General features: G+C 45.8%; 3 protein-coding genes and 1 non-coding gene across 15 annotated transcripts in view; 1 reads left to right on the top strand and 3 right to left on the bottom strand.

Annotated features, from left to right (window-relative positions):
• Positions 1-10,929, top strand: part of LOC108094137 (mitogen-activated protein kinase-binding protein 1) — a 59,957-nt gene extending 49,028 nt beyond the window's left edge. For 5 of the 12 annotated variants that reach the window (XM_017194561.2, XM_017194562.2, XM_017194559.2 and 2 more), the window contains 17 exons: positions 503-746; positions 812-1,021; positions 1,248-1,667; positions 1,728-2,450; positions 2,513-3,768; positions 3,831-4,153; positions 4,223-4,365; positions 4,652-4,696; positions 5,513-5,624; positions 5,854-8,382; positions 8,591-8,686; positions 8,765-8,910; positions 8,969-9,044; positions 9,112-9,186; positions 9,248-9,448; positions 9,508-9,661; positions 9,722-10,929. In XM_017194561.2, coding sequence (XP_017050050.1) covers positions 503-746; positions 812-1,021; positions 1,248-1,667; positions 1,728-2,450; positions 2,513-3,768; positions 3,831-4,153; positions 4,223-4,365; positions 4,652-4,696; positions 5,513-5,624; positions 5,854-8,382; positions 8,591-8,686; positions 8,765-8,910; positions 8,969-9,044; positions 9,112-9,186; positions 9,248-9,448; positions 9,508-9,661; positions 9,722-9,923 — 6,955 coding nt within the window. In that variant the 3' untranslated portion in view covers positions 9,924-10,929. The remainder of the gene's footprint in view (positions 1-502; positions 747-811; positions 1,022-1,247; positions 1,668-1,727; positions 2,451-2,512; positions 3,769-3,830; positions 4,154-4,222; positions 4,366-4,651; positions 4,697-5,512; positions 5,625-5,853; positions 8,383-8,590; positions 8,687-8,764; positions 8,911-8,968; positions 9,045-9,111; positions 9,187-9,247; positions 9,449-9,507; positions 9,662-9,721) is intronic. The other 7 variants (XM_017194565.2, XM_017194560.2, XM_017194566.2 and 4 more) reach the window with 3 other exon arrangements.
• Positions 4,959-5,029, bottom strand: Trnag-gcc. The gene has a single exon. It is a non-coding gene; the product is annotated as a tRNA-Gly (tRNA).
• Positions 10,930-13,097: 2,168 nt separating the features above from the next.
• On the bottom strand, positions 13,098-13,589 carry LOC108094180. Its single transcript, XM_017194640.2, has one exon. The coding sequence runs from the start codon at positions 13,454-13,456 to the stop codon at positions 13,112-13,114; it is 345 nt and encodes a 114-aa protein (XP_017050129.1). The 5' UTR covers positions 13,457-13,589; the 3' UTR covers positions 13,098-13,111.
• Positions 13,590-13,611: 22 nt separating this feature from the next.
• Positions 13,612-14,511, bottom strand: LOC108094096 (protein lifeguard 3). Its single transcript, XM_017194520.2, has 3 exons — positions 14,401-14,511; positions 14,093-14,341; positions 13,612-14,037 (listed from the first exon to the last, which is right to left on the bottom strand). The coding sequence occupies exons 1-3, from the start codon at positions 14,509-14,511 to the stop codon at positions 13,681-13,683; spliced, it is 717 nt and encodes a 238-aa protein (XP_017050009.1). The 3' UTR covers positions 13,612-13,680.
• Positions 14,512-18,151: the final 3,640 nt, after the last annotated feature.

Below are 18,151 nucleotides of genomic sequence, written 5' to 3'. Positions count from 1 at the left end.
GGAGGCAGGAAAAGGTTGGCTGAAGGTGGCGGGGTGGAAAAAAATAAAGAATAAAGAGGAAAAAGGACCCGGCAGAGCGGAACCTACATCCTTGGGCATTTTAAATGTGTTACCAACTTGGGCCGTCGTCTGCCGTGGTCAAGGACGCCTTTAAGTGGTCGGGGCCAGCAGATAAATGGCATTGAGTGGAAGGATGTGAAACTGTTAACACGAGATAGCCTAAACCCACGTGGTAATACAATTACTAGCAGAAAATTAGATAGTTTTTCAAGCTTGGTGATTAATGTCTATTGTAATTCGTTTGGCATTTAATCAGGGGAAAAACGAACTTACTTTTAGCACCTGCCATTGGAAATAAATCTATTAATCATACTTGGGGATTTAATTGAGTTGTTTAAATCTTTAAGTAGGTAAAATCAAACAGATAAAAATAGTGTAGCATATACAATGTATATATAAATAGGTACAATTTTTAATTAATTTATTTATCTTAATCTTGCAGCTGCACCGTGGTGCTGTTCAACGCGAAGCGCCAGACACAGGCCTACCTGGTCAACACCTCCCGCAAAGCATTCACCTCCGTGGCATTTTCGCGATGTGGTCGCTACGTGGCCACCGGCGAGTGTGGCATCAATCCGGCGATCAAAGTGTGGGAGCTGGAGACGCCCAACGGGAGTCTGGAGCACTGCAGCGGCGGCACTGTTGTGGCGGAGTTTGTGGACCACAAATACGCCGTCACCTGTGTGGTGAGTCCTGTTTTTATTTATCCTGAAAAGCTTTCTTGAATAATTAATTCATTGTTTGTATTCAGGCCTTTTCGCCCACTGGCAAGTACCTGGTTTCGGTGGGCTCCCAGCACGACATGATTGTCAACGTGTTCGACTGGCGGGCCAACCTCAAGATGGCCTCGAATAAAATCAGCTCCAAGGTGGCTGCCGTGTGCTTTGCCGAGGATGGCAGCTACTTCGTCACCGTGGGCAATCGCCATGTCAAGTACTGGTATCTGGAGGGAGGAAGAAAGGTGAGTTCAATCCCTAAATCACCAAAAATGGCATTAAAAATATTCAGAGCGAAGTGCAGATAACTTTAAACTGTTTTTAAACCACCAGGGATTTTTGTGGTATCTCCTAGTAAATTTATTAATATTAAAAGTTCTGAATATGTTATGCCACGTTCAACTGCTCTGAATATTTTATAAGCCACATTGAGTTAAAGGCCAGGAGTTAATCATGCATGTCCTTTTGCAGTACAAGGATCCCATTCCCCTGATGGGACGGAGCGCCATTCTGGGCGACCTGCGGGACAACGACTTCTGTGCGGTGGCCTGCGGCAAGGGGATCTGTGCGGAGAGCACGTACGCCATCACGCGGCAAGGACACTTGGTGGAGTTCAGCTCGCGCCGCCTCCTGGACAAGTGGGTGCAGTGCCGCACCAGCAACGCCAACTGTATCTGCGTGAACGAGCGCTTCATCCTGGTGGGCTGTGCGGAGTCCATCATCCGCATCTTCAATGCGGCCACGCTGGAGTACGTGACCACGCTGCCCAGGACCCACTACTTGGGCGTCGATGTGGCCCAGGGCATCCAGATCAACCACATCATGTCCGTGCCGCAGCAGGCCAAGTTCCCCGACTGCATCGCCATGGTTTTCGATGAGCAGCGATGCAAGGTAAACTACATTCTTTAAAAACTGAATGATATATCTATCTAGTAACTTATTTTTATCTAGGTAAGCTGCGTCTACAACGATCACTCGCTGTACATCTGGGATCTGCGCGACATCTCCCGCGTGGGCAAGTCGCACTCGTTCCTTTACCACTCCACCTGCATCTGGGGCGTGGAGACAGTGCCATATAACGTGGAGCGGGAGCCCTCGCAAACGCTGCCCGAGGAGTGCTTCGTCACCTGCTCCTCGGACGACACGATTCGCGTCTGGGGATTGGACGGCTGTACGAACAACGACATCTACCGACGCAACATCTACTCCAAGGAGCTGCTGAAGATCGTGTACAGCGACGAGGAGCTGCAGTTCATCAAGGACCAGGGCTCCTCGCTGTTCGACAAGGCGGGCAACTCCTCCTACGACGGCCGGAACGGAGTGCGCTGCATCAAGATCAGTCCGGAGCTGCAGCACCTGGCCAGTGGTGATCGCTGCGGCAATATCCGCGTGTACAGCCTGGTCAATCTGCGACTCCTCACCACCATCGAAGCCCACGAGTCGGAGGTGCTGTGCTTGGAGTACTCCAACGAGCGGATCGAGCGAAAGCTGCTGGCCAGTGCGAGCAGGGATCGCCTGATCCACGTCTTCGATGTGGCCCAGAACTACTTGTTGCTACAGACGCTGGACGACCACAGCTCTTCGATCACCTCCATCAAGTTTGTGGGCGCCGGACTCAATTTCCAGATGATCAGCTGCGGAGCGGACAAGTCCATTATGTTCAGGAGTTTTCAGGTGAGTGTTTGCTTCTCACTTATATAGAGAAACATTTTTAAAGCTTCCTCCTCCTTCAACAGGGCAACATCTTCATGCGGGGCACCAACACCTCCGGGAAGACCACGCTCTACGACATGGAGGTGGACTCGAACTCCAAGCACATCCTGACCGCCTGCCAGGATCGCAATGTGCGCGTCTACGGCACCCAGAATGCCAAGCAGACGAAAACCTTCAAGGGCTCCCACTCGGACGAGGGAAGCCTGATCAAGCTGAGCCTCGATCCGAGTGGCATCTACGTGGCCACCTCGTGCACGGACAAAACCCTGGCGGTGTACGATTACTACTCCAGCGAGTGCATGGCGCGGATGTACGGGCACAGTGAACTGGTCACGGGTCTGAAGTTCACCAACGATTGCCGGCACCTGATCTCGGCGAGCGGAGACGGATGCATTTTCATCTGGCAAGTGCCGCACGACATGATCGTGACCATGCAGGCGAGGATGTCGCAGCAGCGTCTCCGCTCGGGACACGCCCCCTTGCCGCGACCCTTGGCACCCATTTCGCCACCGGATGGCATTGTGCTGGAGTCGCCCACCAGTGAAATGGAGCAGCCGCAGCTGCAGCCCAAGTTCGGAGTGGCGGAGAGGTTCTCGGATGTGGGCCAACTGCCGCAGTGGGCGATGCGGAAGGCAGCAGCGGATTCGGACAGTGGGGCTCTGTCCATTCCCACGCCCAGCGGTGGATCATCCGCCAATGTACCTGCCATGCACGCCGCCTCCTCGATGGGCAACCTGAGCTCGTCGCCGAGCCAACAGGTGCCCGGATTGGCACCGCGAGCCAGGGGAAGGTGGGCGCAGAGGAGCACCCAGCTGGAGACGGCGGACGACCTGCGCTCCAACTCGGAGAGTCCGCTGGGCACCGTTTCGTCTGTAGGTGGTCACAGTGGTGTTAATGTGCAGACCTCTGATTACAATAGTGCCTCTTCCAAGGACATCACGTACAATCAGACCTACTTGAGCGAGGACTCCTCCATCGACTCGGGCATGGAGACGCGCAGGGGCGAGCTCAAGTTCATCGGCAGCAGCAACAACGGAACGGTGGTCACGGTCTCCTCCGTCTCCTCGCTGGCTGTCGCTGCCTCCAATGGTGCCATCTCAACGGGTGCTGGAGCTGCCCAGCAGCGCCTCCAGCTGCCGGACAAGCGGCTGAAGCCGGGTCTGCGGTTCGATACCCACACCCACGATCACGACGGCGACGTGGAGGACATCTCCGATGGCGAGCGAACCAGCTCCGATCACGGAATGTTCTACAACAATCTGGCTCCCAGCACACCAACGTGAGTTTACTTACTTTAATTTAGTTGGACTAGCAAACTATAAGAGTGCTTCTTTCCTGCAGAGATTTCAAGGTGACCGCCATGAACGAGGATGAGCTGCGCAAGTCGGTGCGTCGCCAGAAGTTTGAGAAGTCCGGCCTCCAGCTGACCCCTTCGGCTCTCAGCGGAAACGGCAGTTCGCATACGGCGAGCACTGGAACCGGAACCGGGACCTCGGACACCGAGGACGAGGGCTCCACGCCCAGTGCCGAGAACGCGGAGCGCTCGCTGGCCTCCACTTTGGGCGGCAGCTCGGAGAACCTTCCCCAGAGCAGCAACAGCTTCCTGCACGCCGCTCTGCCCGAGGGTCCCGGCACCACTACGCCCATGGAAAGGGGTGGCAGCAGTGAGATACTATTTCGCCCCTCGAAGGCATTTCCTTTATGGATTCTAAATGAATACTTTCCTTTGCCAGGTCGCCGCAGCATCAGCGCCAAGCACAACACGGAAAATGGGAAAAGCGTGGCCGCACCGCCCACCATCACCAAGTCGTATACGAGCACCAAAAAGGAGGAGCTGCTGCAGGTCATCAACAAGGTCAAGCAGCAGCTGGAGAATGTAAGTGTGGGCTCTGCCAAGGGATCCTTCTATCAGAGTATTTCCTTTTGAAAGGGCAGACTTTACTGCTTCGCGGGTTTTCCGTTTTCCTCCCACTTTTATTTGCCCATTTAATTTGTGTTTTCTTTTGTTGTTCTTCTGTATTTTTATGTGTGTCCCATTATTTGTTTTTCGGTGTCTGGTCTGTCCTCCAATCTCCAATCTCCCACCCCAAAACACATGCACCCAAAAAAAAAAAAAAACAAAAAATATATAATAAAACCCCTGCCCGAATTTGTGTGTTTAGGGTACGCGCAAAAATGGCAACACAAGGTTGAATGCTATAGCCGAGGTGAGCCGATTTAAGTTGGACTATAAAGACAGCTTTACTTATTCTAACGATGCTTCAGATTTGTACATTTTTGCAATGCTTATAAACTAACAGATAAAAAAAACTAAGCTCAATGCCTTGGTATTAAATTAAAATTTAATTTGCAGTCCATTTATAATTACCAAAAAATAATTAATATTATTTAAAAGACAAGTTGTTGTTTTGCCTAATACTTTTTAACGCTTTTATAAATTATAATAAAAAAAACAAAAAAAGTTATTTATGCATCGGCCGGGAATCGAACCCGGGCCGCCCGCGTGGCAGGCGAGCATTCTACCACTGAACCACCGATGCTCCATGTTTGTACCCAAACCAACTCCCCATCGCATTCAGCTGTTTCTAAAAATAGCCCAAGCTACTAGCGGCTACTAAAGAAACTCGCTTAGCCAGATAAGTCAAGTCGGCTGAAGATGCGTGGTGCCCCTCACCCTTTCACTCCTAATCGCACCACTTTGCACCACTCAAGCAATTTGAGGAACCCGAAAACCACTCACACCAGTAACTCAAATCGAATAACTCACTCATAAAAAAACAGACGATCACTTTCACATTTTAATATCTACAAAAATTACTTCAATTTAAAATGTGAATCTTTAAGTAAATCATTTTAAAATCTTACATTGCTTTAAAGGTGCCTATGTGTTATGTGGTTAAATAATTTAAACACACCCCTAGGTGGTTTTTTACTAACTCAATAGTACAGTATATAGTTTACAACAAATATTTAATATACATAGTTTGTAACAAATATTTAATACTATTTATTTGAACCCACAGGTAGGCCATAGACCCCTTCGGGGAAGCCATAGCATATCGGATCTGAGTCTGGCTGCCAATTTGGATGGATCGAGGAACGTGGGCGGCGGTCCAGGACGATACACAAAGCCAGGTAAGCCTTAATGGGAAAAAGGAGACCCTGCTCTGAACCAAATTGAAATCCCCTCCAAGTTGGACAGTAGGCTAATGTAACCGAAAACTCTCTCCCGTTGTTTGCTCTCTCTGTTGACTATCTCTCTCTGAATATTGCTTACCTCTTTGCGATCTCTGCGGTAAAACCAATGTATTATCTAATGTATAACAAACATTCCCCGTAACGATATATGAACTAACCCCATTAGTTGCTTCCCACGAAACTCCGCAGTGTATTAGCTCCCCAAACCCAACAGCAACTGCTGCCACCGCGAATATCCAGCAGCAATATCAGCAGCCAGTGCAGCAGCAATATCAAATTCCCAAGGAGCAATATCATCAAAGCCACCAGCAACATCAGCAATATGTTCCCAGTGCTTCCCAGCAGCAGTTTTTCAACTGTGCTGCCCCGAAGTCCAAGTTGCAGCAGAACTTCCACACGATGCGACAGGTGCAGCAGCACTATCCTCCCTATCCGCACCACGTGGGTGTCCACCAGATCCATCCACCGCCTGGGGTTCCCTTCGGAGGATCCTCATCCGCAATGCGTTCGCATTCCCAGCAGCAACACAATCAACAGCAGCAGCAGCAGCAGCAACAGAGGGTCAAGAGGAACCCAGCTGGGAACAACAGGCGAACGCCCAGTATCTTGAAGCACTACAAATCCTGTCCAGTGTCTCCGGTCCACGAGGAGGTGGAGTGGTCAGCGGAGGGCAACGAGAGAGGAGCGCTGCTGGGAGAACCCAAGAGGCACTCGGTTTATGCTGACGATGCACGAACCATTCTGGACATGATCCACGCGGATACGGAGAAAATGATCGATGAGATCACCCGGAAGTACGGGGATCTGGACGAGCCCAGCATACCAGCCTCGTATTCGATGCCAGCGAATCTGAAGGGCCTGGGCGGACTGGGCTCCACCGGGGACTCCACGCCCACGGGCAGGACCACCCAGTACTACGTTTACCGGGAGTTCTACCAGTGCGAGCGGAAGGTGTCCCTCTCGGACATCCTGCAGCCGGAGCAGTTCGCGGCCAGTCAGCGGAGGCTGGAGGAGGCGCGGTTCCTGGAGACGCAGCGCCACTCGAGTGCCAGCTTCTTCCTCACCGGACAGCAGAGTCAGGAGTCGCTATCGCTGCTCTCCGATGGCGATGGACCGGGGAGCTACTGCAACAGCCTGGAGAGCGTGCTCTCGGACGAGAGCGACTGCCAGAGTGCTCCGCTGGAGTACCCGCAGGCCCAGGTGGCCGTGCTCCAGCAGCGGCACGCCGGCATCCGGAACTTCATCATCCACGGACCGGTGTCCAAGTCGTACGGGAACAGCCCGAATGCCTACGGCAGCTTCGATTACTACATGCGGCAGCAGCATGCCACTGCGACGGACAGCTTCGATGTCACCGGTTACAATTTGGAGCCACTGAAGCCACTGCCGAGTTCAAAGACATATCCCCGAATCGCCCAGGTGAAGGCCTCGGAAAACATACCCACCCTGCGCTCCAAGAACAAGCAGTACAACTCGGGAGTGAACAAGTCCCTGAGCACGGACTTCGCCCAGCAGCGATTGCAGCGGAACTCGAATCCCATGCAGTCGGGAGACAATCTCTTCGTGCGGAAGCCACTGAAGCCCAAGCCACCGGTGCCGGTGAAGCCACAGAACCTGGTCAGCACCCTGAGCCACGCGGAAAAGCAGCAGAAGCAGCAGAAATCGCAGTCGAGAACCGCGAGCGTGGTGCAGCAGTTCGAGCACAATCTGCAGAAGTTCGAGAAGGAGAAGCAGCGGGAGCGGGATCAGCACAGGAGGCCGGCGATGAGGAGCTCGGTGAGCTCTGGAGCCCTGGCCGGGGGATCCGCCACCCAGAGTTGTCTGAAGAAGGTTTCCCGATTCGATACCAGCGAGAGCAGTCGACGGGCCACCAGTGTGAGGCAGAAGAGCAGGCCAAAGATCTCGGTGCGTTTTAATACAGTGTCGCAGATTAAGTATACGCCCAGTGCCAAGAGGGAGAGGCAGGAACGGGAGGAGGAGCAGCTGGAAATGGAGGTGGGAAGCCTGCCGAGCGATTACGGAGAGCGCAGCTTCGAGATGTATTTCGCCGAGAACGGAAATGCCCCCGAGAACCTGGAGAATATGCAAACCCTCAAACTGTACACCAAACCCCAACTGCAAGCGGTGGTAGATGAGATCCAGCAGGAGCGGGAAAAGTACAGGAAGAACCTAGACAACGCTGGGAAGATCAGCGGAAAGGGAGGAAGTGGAAAGGGAAAGGGAGCGGGTAGCTCCACCAGCCATCAGTGCCAGAACATTGCCAAGAAGATAGACATTATCGAGAAGCTGATCGCCATGGAGGAGAACAAAATGGAGCAGATACGCCTGGCCACCGAATCCCGTTTGAGGCCCTTCAACTGCAATGCCAAGGAGAAGGGCTACGTGAAGAGCCTGACCATGAACTTTGACATGCTGGCCAGGGGGGAGGAGCCCGCCGAGGACGACGAGCTGACCTCCAAGGACGCCTCCGATCTGTGCGCCTATGCCAGGAACATTCGGAGGAACTGCAGTCTGCCGGATGTCCTGGAGAGCACCGACTTCACTGGCATCTACAGCAGCAACCAGGACGTGGAGCTGGCCAAGGAAGTGATTGCCGACGATGAGGTTGGCAAGCAGGCGAGCACTGAGATCCCCGCTGATAACCCAGATCTCGATGACCTGGGACCTGGGACTGTTGTTTTGAGGATGGAGCCAGGTTTGAGCCCCGTTTCCACCTTGGTTGTTGTGCCTCTTGAGTTTTCCGCCCACCTTCATTTGCGCACACACAGTTATATTACTAGTTTTTCGTTTCCCCCTTCGACCACCACCAACCCCTCCATTTCTCGATATCCCAGCACAAGATATATATTATTATATATAACCGCATGACCCGAACCGACACTAATCTAGTGCCACCTTTTCAGGCAATCCCAAAACGCTCAATCCCATGCCCATCGAGGAGTCCTCCATACGCCGCGCCTGCTCGCTGAGCGACCTGCACATGGGCAACTTTGGCAAGCGTAAGCACCCTCGCTCTAAAATTCATTCTTAAATTTATTTAAAAATATTTAACTGTGTAATTTTGATAACTTTTACAGCTGGAAAATCGAATGGGACGCCGCAGAAGCCGCAGGCTCAGCACAGAAATGGAAACGTTTCGCGATCGGCCAGCAAGAGGAACAGTTTGCAGGGAAAAACTGGACTGGGTGCCTCCAGCAACTCAATGAATGTTCTTAATCAGGGGGTAAGTTAATATTAGGATAATTAATGAGCTGCTGTAATGAAAATGATTTACCTTTCAGAGCGATTCCGAACCAGAGGATAGCAATAGATTGCGTAGTGCCAGCAATGGACAGGGACGCAGTAATGGCCCCATAGGTGAATATATATAATGTTAAAAGTATATAAACAAATCATTAATATAAATTTAATACGTAATTTGCAGCTGCCAATCGCCAATACAGCAACAAAATAAACAATGTCAACAACAATCGACGCAAGACGCCAAACTTCAGCAGTGGTGAGTTGACTCTTAGTTTTATTTTGAGAGCTCCAACTAATAACATCTTATATCCTTTTAGCCACACCCATGCAGGACGACTCCAGCTCCGAGGAGACGCCAAACAGCACTGTTAACAACAAGCCCATTGTGCCACCAAGGCCAAGGAATTTGGGCTTCGATCACAAGAGCAAAATGATGATCAACAATACTGGCAGCCCCGGCGGAAATGCTAAGCAGAGGAGTGGAGTGAACTCCACCGAGGATTACGAGGGCTCAGATCGTAAGAATTAGAAATTCCTATAACTAAACTGGTCTTTAATGACATATTTTTTCCTTCAGCTGAGGCCCAAGTACACAATGTGATCAACAAACTTTATACCACAACTCAGGCAGCTATGCAGCTGCATGCGAATCTGAAGAACTCGCTGCTGCTGAAGGAACTGGAGAACGCCCTGATCATGTCCAGAAACATGCTGAGCAGCATCACCAATAGGTAGAGTAGATAGATCGATTTAATGTATATGATTATATAATAACATCCCATTATTTTTAGACAAGCGGAGAAGACGAACAATGGAGGCGGAGTGGGCGGAGGAGGAGGAATGGGAGTGAGCGTGGGCGGAAGTGGAGGATTGAACCACGACCAGCTGAGCGCCGACAACGGAGACTATCTGATGATGGTGAACAACTGTGCCGATCTTTTGAGCAATTTACGCACGAAGCACAAACCCGATGACTGTGAGAATAACTCCTAGTGTGTAGAGCTTAGGCTAGACTAAATGACTAAAAGAAGGCAGCTGATCTGCGAGGAAGGACTAACCAACCAACACCTATTTATTTAACTGAAACAACAACAAAAACAAAAACACACACACAGGCGAATGGCAAACAAATCAAGCAACCAACCACTAATTTGTAATTAATAACTATTCACATTTGATGTAAATTTCTTTTTTAGTTATTAGCTCAAGTTGCGTAGCCGCTAAGTTTTCTGTTTCGTTTTCGTGCACGTGTGCATTTCTTTTAACAATAATTTATATGGCAACAAAATGCGTTTAGCTTGAATTAAATTCTGTATTTGTTAAGTTTAATAAGCAGTTTTGTACGTGTTAAGTGTTATTTGAGTTTAAGGCGACGATGAAACGGAATGTCCAGACTTGAAGTGTCGAGCGAATTGTTACAAAGTGCGCTTAGTCTTTGCCTTCCTTCTGTATCGTTTATATATTCTATGTTTTGATTGTATTTCGTTTGTATATCAGTCGAAATGTGAAAGACAAAACTATGAGAATTGTGTGTCAAATTTGAATATTCCAAAATTTCAATTATACCCATATACTATGTATGCCTACTCACGTTATACTTATATGCATCTAGACATGCCACAAATGATTATCTGAGAAATGCTTATGTGAAGAAGCGAACAACTCTAAGATATTTCAGACTTTTGATCAGAGCGAAAAATCTATTTCCAAACACTTTGTTCTGTAATTATTCTGTATTAGTTAATTATTCGATTGTATTTACAACAATTATAACACTACCTATAAATATACATATATACCTAGATATGAACTTGAATTAGTCCTAAAATTTACATTACAATAATTTACAACTAAACAAAATGTATTAAAATTAACTTCAAATAGGAAAAAACCAACACTTACGATTAATTATGCTATCTAAACTCAGAACTAAACTAAAAGACAACAACTAATTCAAAGCAAAAATAATACATAATGCATAATTTTTGAAAACACTAAACTGTTTCTTTCTTTTCACTCTTGTCTGCTTTTAACAACATATCAAAACCAACAAAGTCGCCCATTTTGTTAACTAAAACCGAAGGACCCTTGGACTTCTTGCTTGAATTTTCCTTTGATTTGGCAGCGAAGATCTTGGGGCCTCAGAATTTTAATTTGCAAGAGATCTGGCCATATGCAATAGACATATAGTTCCAGGATTTCCTAAACCCAACTCATACACCATGTACATAGGATGGGCAGCATCCGAAACCACAAGTAATATCTTCATATACACTCGACTAATAAAACTAACTGGCAGGAATTGTGTATTGTGTAAAATTTAAGAAAAATTGAAAGCCGTATAATAAAACATAATTCAACGTTTACCGGACAAAAGAGAAGTTTGGACAACCCGGTGGAGGAGTCAATTACAGGTCGTTTAAAATTGCCTTGGTAATCAGGGTTTATTAAAGCCTTCAAAGCGATGACCGCCCAGCAGGTGATGTAATCGCCCAACATGTGAGACCCAGCCAGGTGGTCAACCACCACCCCAATAATCCTGGAACTACGCCGCTTAGGGTGGACCAAGTTTGAAATAGACTGCATTTTATGTTTTTCACTTACTGATGGTCGATTTTTCCAATGAGGAGACCTTATCAATTTCTTTTCCTTTTTTTTTTTTTTTTTTATTTTAAATTTATTTTTTTTTTTTTTTTTTTTTTTTTTTTTTTTTTTTTTTTTTTTTTTTTTTTTTTTTTTTTTTTTTTTTTTTTTTTTTTTTTTTTTTTTTTTTTTTTTTTTTTTTTTTTTTTTTTTTTTAAAGTGGCTTCCCCTTAATTTTTTTTTTTTTTCCCCTAAAAAAAAATTTTTTTTAAATTTTTTTTTTTTAAATGGGTTATTTTTTTACCCCTTTTTTTTTTAAATTTTTCTAGAGGTCCACAGCCCAGAACTTTTCCAATTTATAGGATTCCAAACAAACCCTTTTTCTTTTTTCCAAAACCTACTTCCAGAGGTCCACAGACCATAGTTTTGCCAATTTTAGTCTGATTCCAAAGTGGCATACCTCTAAATATTTGTAATCACATCCTTGAAGAAACTGCATTCAAAATTTTCCATTTCCCGGTGGTCGATATTTTGACCCCTGTTTATGTCAGATTTTTCAAGCTTCGATAGATTGCAGTAAAGCGATCCAAATGGGGACTACTGGACCCAATATCTTCCGTTACCAATGTTGAATACCTTAAATCGTTTGAGTTCGTATTCCTCAAAACAACTGCATTTTAATCTTTCATTATATTATAAGATAATAATTTAGCATAAGGTCCACCCTAGAGCACCAGACACCCAACCACCCACTCTTCCTCTCTTTTCCGCTGCCACAATGTGAGCAGGCAATGGTTGTTCAGTTCGGCGCTGACCCACGGCTAAGGGATGTGGCCATTGAAACGATACTTTTGGCAGCCGTCGGGCTTCAATTAACGTGTGTCAATATTGAGCTAGCCCAACAACCGCCCGTTTTTGAGGAGTTCGACTGGGGGTGGTGGTGGGGAAGAGAGGTCCTGTCCCACTCGATAACCCAATAAAACTGAATGGCCGTGTTCGATGATGGACTCACCCCGAAAGCCAACAGTCTCCCTTCTGCTCAATCCCGTCGTTCGATCTCTTTCTGGCATTTATGCTTTATGCATAATTTACGGCAGCGTCCAATCATAAAGCGGGTGAAAAAGTCGAGCACGAAATGTTCCCAATAAGTGCCAGACACGCCCTTGCCGTGTGCCACCCAACCTTCCGGGGTCCCATCTTCACCTGGATGTGTATCTCAAGTCGTACAAATTAAAATACATACATATGTTAGGTCAATAAAAAATCGGTATTCATTCATGCTTAGAAGTCATCTTGCGCTTTTGAACTGATTTAAATTCACTAACTGGTCCACAAACACTTGTGGCTTTAGTTGGCCAAAAACTAAAAGGATTTTTATATGTGGGAAAAATAAAAGTTTGAAATAAGTAAAACATGTTTTATTTGCACATTGGCCTTTCTTTAAACTTCAAGGCAAAATTACCTTAAAAAAATATATATACTGAAAAAACAAATTTACATTTTGAAGTTCATTATAAATCAATGGCAAAGGAATAGTAATATTAAAAAATATGTGCATAAAATATACGCCTTGGTAAGTAAGTGTGAGAACTATTTTCCTAGTAGAACACATCACAGTTGTTGTTGCTGTAGAAAAAGGTTGATCCGCAGGCACTACTTCCATAAGCCCTTTTATGATTATACCTTCGAGCCTCGTAGATTGCGTAAATGTAGATGAGGAACAGCAATCCGAAACAGGCGACCAGAAGTTTTCGGGTTTGGCCCTGAGATTTTGATTTCTGGTATTCAGACTTAATCTGCTGGGCCTTAGCAAGCCTCATTTGGTGTCCACACTCACAGCAGCGAACGCGATTCAGGATCTTGACCATTTCCACGCTGCGCAACTTCTTGTGATTGTCAAAAGTCTGGCAGAGGCCATCGAGTAGTTTCTGCACTTCGCACATGTTGCTGATATTCCAGGGAATTATTTTTAGTTTAAGAGAAGAAAAACAGATTTTAATTTTTGAAAAATTCAAATGATCTCAATGACAGTCAACACCTTATTGCTGGAAAATGTAAAGAAAATGTAAAAATTTACAAACGCAATTCTTTTTTTCTTCACAGCTTCAATCCTTAGTCTGATTTCCCTTTTTCCACTTTTTCTAATTTCATCACCTTTTATTTACTTTTATGAATCGATTAAGCCAATAAGCTCCAGTAGATATATAAAGAGGAATATTATGTCGCTGTAAATAAACATGGCAGCCAATATGTAATCGCTTTCGTCGAACTGATTTCTGTGTGTTTTGCCGCCAATCAACATTTGCAGGTCGATCACGATGTAAAAGCAGAAGAGTAGCACGCCAAAGGAGACATACACTATCTTAAAGCTGGGAATGAAGATGGCCACTATGCCCATTACCATCACTACCAGGCCGAAGACAAGAGCAAGGATCCAGCATCCTGTGAAATCGCAGGGAGCAAACCTGGCAAAAAGTCCCAGCAGAACCACGATGAGAGCACAAGCAGACGCGGCTATAAAAACCTGATGGGGAAAATATAAACCTTCTATAGCAGCTACAAAACATCATGTCACTTGCCAACTTCGGATGAAATCGAACCGCAAGACAGGACACCAGTAGAGCATGGCATAACACGTATATTACCAACAGTATCCACTTTTGAGGGGATCTTCGGAAGCAGTTAGCGCAGCAACATATCATAAAGGAGAAGATCATTAGGACTCCCGCGGCGATGAGCGGTAGATACCAGTGTTTAAGTAAGAATCGCCTTGTACCCAGGTGAAAAATACAGAACGTCATTAACGCCACGGTAATCAGCAGGTTGATCTGTCACAGGTTCCCAATAGGTTATTCAATTAATTATATTCGCATCTATCTCTACTAACCGCCACTATCATCAGAACCTTGCTGATAAATATCCGCCGGGTGAAGGAATCCTCAAACATCATGACCTCTTCACTCCTCCTCCTCCTCCTGTTTCCCGGAAAACAAGGCATTATTTCCTATTTATTGATAGATCGTGATAGATTTATTGATAGATCGTGGAAGTATTTTTGTGTTTAGCTTTTTCATTGACAACAAATGCGTTAAGAAGGAAATTTTAATTCACAAATTAATGTAAGCTCACACTTTTACACAATTATCAAAACGAAATAAGTTGGACAGATATATTTATGTGTTTATTTAAAAAAACCTGTATGACTTTTTAGCAATAAAAACAATATCACATTTAAGAATATTTAAGTGGTAATATCCTTTTTCAGTTATTGAAACCAATAGCTGAAGCTTTCCCTGTATTGCCATAAAATCCCCAGATTTGCCACAACTTGTTTTTAGCCAAAAGGCGCCGAACCAGGCCAAACTAATAGGGACTAATTAATGGAGTGCCGGGCCAGCGGTTTTCCACGTAATGAGCGACGCCTCGCTGCCCGCCAATGCGGGAAGTGGAAATGCGGCGTGGAAAATGTAGCTGCGGAAGCTGCGGCGCATTCGTGACTCCTCAGGCAGCAGAAACTGCGGGGCGGTTTTGTGCTCAGGTGTGAATAAGCGTGCAAGAAGTTGACATAAAGCCAGCAAAAACGGGCGGACAATGGCAGGAGCAATGGAATCGCAAGGACTCGGCGGCAGGACGGCAGGACGAAGCTGCATTGGCAGCCGCTGAACCGCACTAATTGAGCCGCGTTACGTCGACTCGAATGCATTTGAATGTGTTGCCAAGCAGCCCGTCGATCCCTTCACACATTGTCATCGTTTCCGGCCTCTCGCCTTTCGCATCTCGCATCTCGCTGGGAAGTCGCGCAACTGCTGCCCGGAAAAGCGAACCCACCCAGGAGCACTCCCACCCACCCGGAGTCTGATCCCAGTCAGCTGCTCTTCATCGCAAAGGATCGAAGGGTCCGGCTTAAGCTGCGATTGTCTCGCAAAGCTCACGTTGATTCATTGACCCATGACAGATTGTAGAAAAGAGGATATGAACATCCCGGAACAGCTTTGAAATAGTAAAGCCTGATATCTTTTAAAATAATATACTATTAACATAAAATGATTGAAGAAGGTATCGATTTGTCCTCTTATTTGTAATACTTTTTTTTTTTTTTTTTTTTTTTTTTTTTTTTTTTTTTTTTTTTTTTTTTTTTTTTTTTTTTTTTTTTTTTTTTTTTTTTTTTTTTTTTTTTTTTTTTTTTTTGTTTTTTTTTTTTTTTTTTTTTTTTTTTTTTTTTTTTTTTTTTTTTTTTTTTTTGTTTTTTTTTTTTGTTTTTTATTTGGGGGGGGGGGGGGGGGGGGGGGGTTTTTTTTGTTTTTTTTAAAAAGAAATTAAATAAAATTTTTTATTTTTTTTTTTTTTTTTTTTTTTTTTTTTTTTTTTTTTTTTTTTTTTTTTTTTTTTTTTGTTTTAATTTTTTAAGTAACTTTTTTATTTCCTAGGAGGGGAAAATTATATATAAATTAATGAAAAAATAAAATGGTTGTTTTTTAAGAAAGTTTTCTTTTTTGAGCTTAGCTGTTTCTTGTTTTTTTTAAATATCATATTAAGGAAGGTGTCGCATACATCAGTTTTATGCCATTATATAACGTTAATTTGATTTAGCTTCATTTCTGCTAGTGTAGGGAACCCATACCCCCACTGAAAATAGAAACTATAAGTACTCATATAGAAATTTTAATGCTCGCATCTTGAGCGCCCCGTGGCTTCCTCTTTTTTTCCTAATGGCAGCCAGCCATTGACATGGGACACTTTCGATGTGGAGGAGTGGCAGGAGATCATGTCATAGTTCAGAGAGTCGACAATTAACGTGGGTTAAGTGTTGTTTTGTTCTCCTCTTCTCTTTTTTCTCAGCCAGCATATTGTCGGCCTGGTGGAACACTTATATGGCCATTAAGAGGGGCCGAGGGTGCCTCGTAATTGAAAGGAAAATGCAGCTTTAGCTTTTTAAGAAATTGTAATCACAGCAGATTGCGCTGGGCTAAAGACTCGGCTCAGCCGCGAGATACAAGGGACACAAGGATATGTGGATTCGGAGATACGAGGATTCGGGGGATACAGGGATACAAAGATCCGAGGATACAAAGCTGATAGGTCACAGCATAAAATTCCTCGCACTCGACGGCGTAATCATATCCGGAAGAGATTACGCTGCAATTCACGCTCGACTTGCAACCCCGCCTCCTTCTCTTCTGCTTTTCCTCGTCCTGCGGTGCATCATCTCGTGTCCTTATTGTTCTGCCTCATTTCGGGTGATAAGCGCAGTCGTTGTCTGCCACATTTTCCACCAACCCCACCCCTCGACGTCGGACAATGGAATTGGATTATAATTTTTTATTGTGCGCAGCGAGCAGCTCGAGTGCTCGGATTTTTCCCCCGCCCCTTTCCCCTGTTGCGTGCTCGAGCACGGAGGACCGTGCCACGGGGTCCCCAAACCGCCGATAAGAGTTATTGATATGCCAAAAACAAAGGACGAAAATATTATGCTTATTTCAGGACACTACACAACAGTTATGGCGCCTGCGGAAATTGTTTATGGCGGGTAAACAGTTTTGGGGGCGTTTTTGAATGGGGAAAATGGTGGAAGTTATTAAAGTACTTCAAGGATGGGAGAACTATCTCCCAAGAATCACAATAAAAATATGGATACTTATTCATTTGTATTTCTTTGATGACATTCAGTAGATAAAGTTCAATTAGACGTTCTAGGTGTTCCTAATTAGTTTGCCAATGAAACCTTTCCGTTGACACTCCCCCAATTTCCCACCTGTCACCTCATTAGCAGCTTCCTTTCAACGCAAACCGTAAAAGTTCGATATTAATTAGCTTAATTATTGTCATCCGGCTGGGCGACCGAAACGGATATTCCGGAGTGGCGAGGCGTCATGCATAAGCGCTCCGATAAGTGGCAAAGAGCGGAATTATCCGGCCAGATCTGCATGAAGTGCTGCCGCCGACCAACCGCGTTCAATTAGCCAAATAAGTTGGTTTGTGTCAGTGCGATTGGAGGAGGAAAGAGGTGAGGAAGAGGGGGAGGAAGTTTGGGGGTCCTTCGCTTAGATGGACACTCGAATGGTCGACTGGGCGTGCATAAGGCAAACATCAAAAGGAATCGGATGGGGGAGCGGCCAACATGACAACGGCTGAAGGACCATTCACATCCATTTCACAATTGGGGGTTGGCCTTCGACGGTGATAGGAATCGAGGAATCGAGGCATCCGGTTCAAAAGAACGCCGCGAGGCGGTGTCAAAAGTCATACAAAAGAATTGGGCTCAACCAAAGGCTTTCTGCCGCCGAATTGTCAACCGAATTGTCAACTGCCCTTCTGCCAGTGGGCGGTGTGCTTGAGCATATGCTGAGGGCCCACTGTACGTCAGCAGTCGTCTTTGATTATTTGCATAAAAAAGCAGCGCGTCGCATCGCTCGATTTCGCTTTTCGTTCCCATTTGGATATTCGATTCGGCCTGAATTATTCATATGCGCAGTAGAGAAAAGGGGAAGGATGTCAACTCAAGTGGACATCACATGCGTCCTTCCCGGCGGGGGAACTACCACTTTTCAATGCTTCGATGTCATCAAATCAAAATCAGCAGGATTACGTAAAGCAATCGAAATGATTATAAATATTTGTTAAAAAATCAAAACTTGTTT

The sequence above is a fragment of the Drosophila ficusphila genome, unplaced genomic scaffold (assembly GCF_018152265.1).
Source record: "Drosophila ficusphila isolate 14025-0441.05 unplaced genomic scaffold, ASM1815226v1 contig_412, whole genome shotgun sequence".
Taxonomy (NCBI): domain Eukaryota; kingdom Metazoa; phylum Arthropoda; class Insecta; order Diptera; family Drosophilidae; genus Drosophila; species Drosophila ficusphila.
This window is presented reverse-complemented; position numbering and strand designations above follow the sequence as displayed.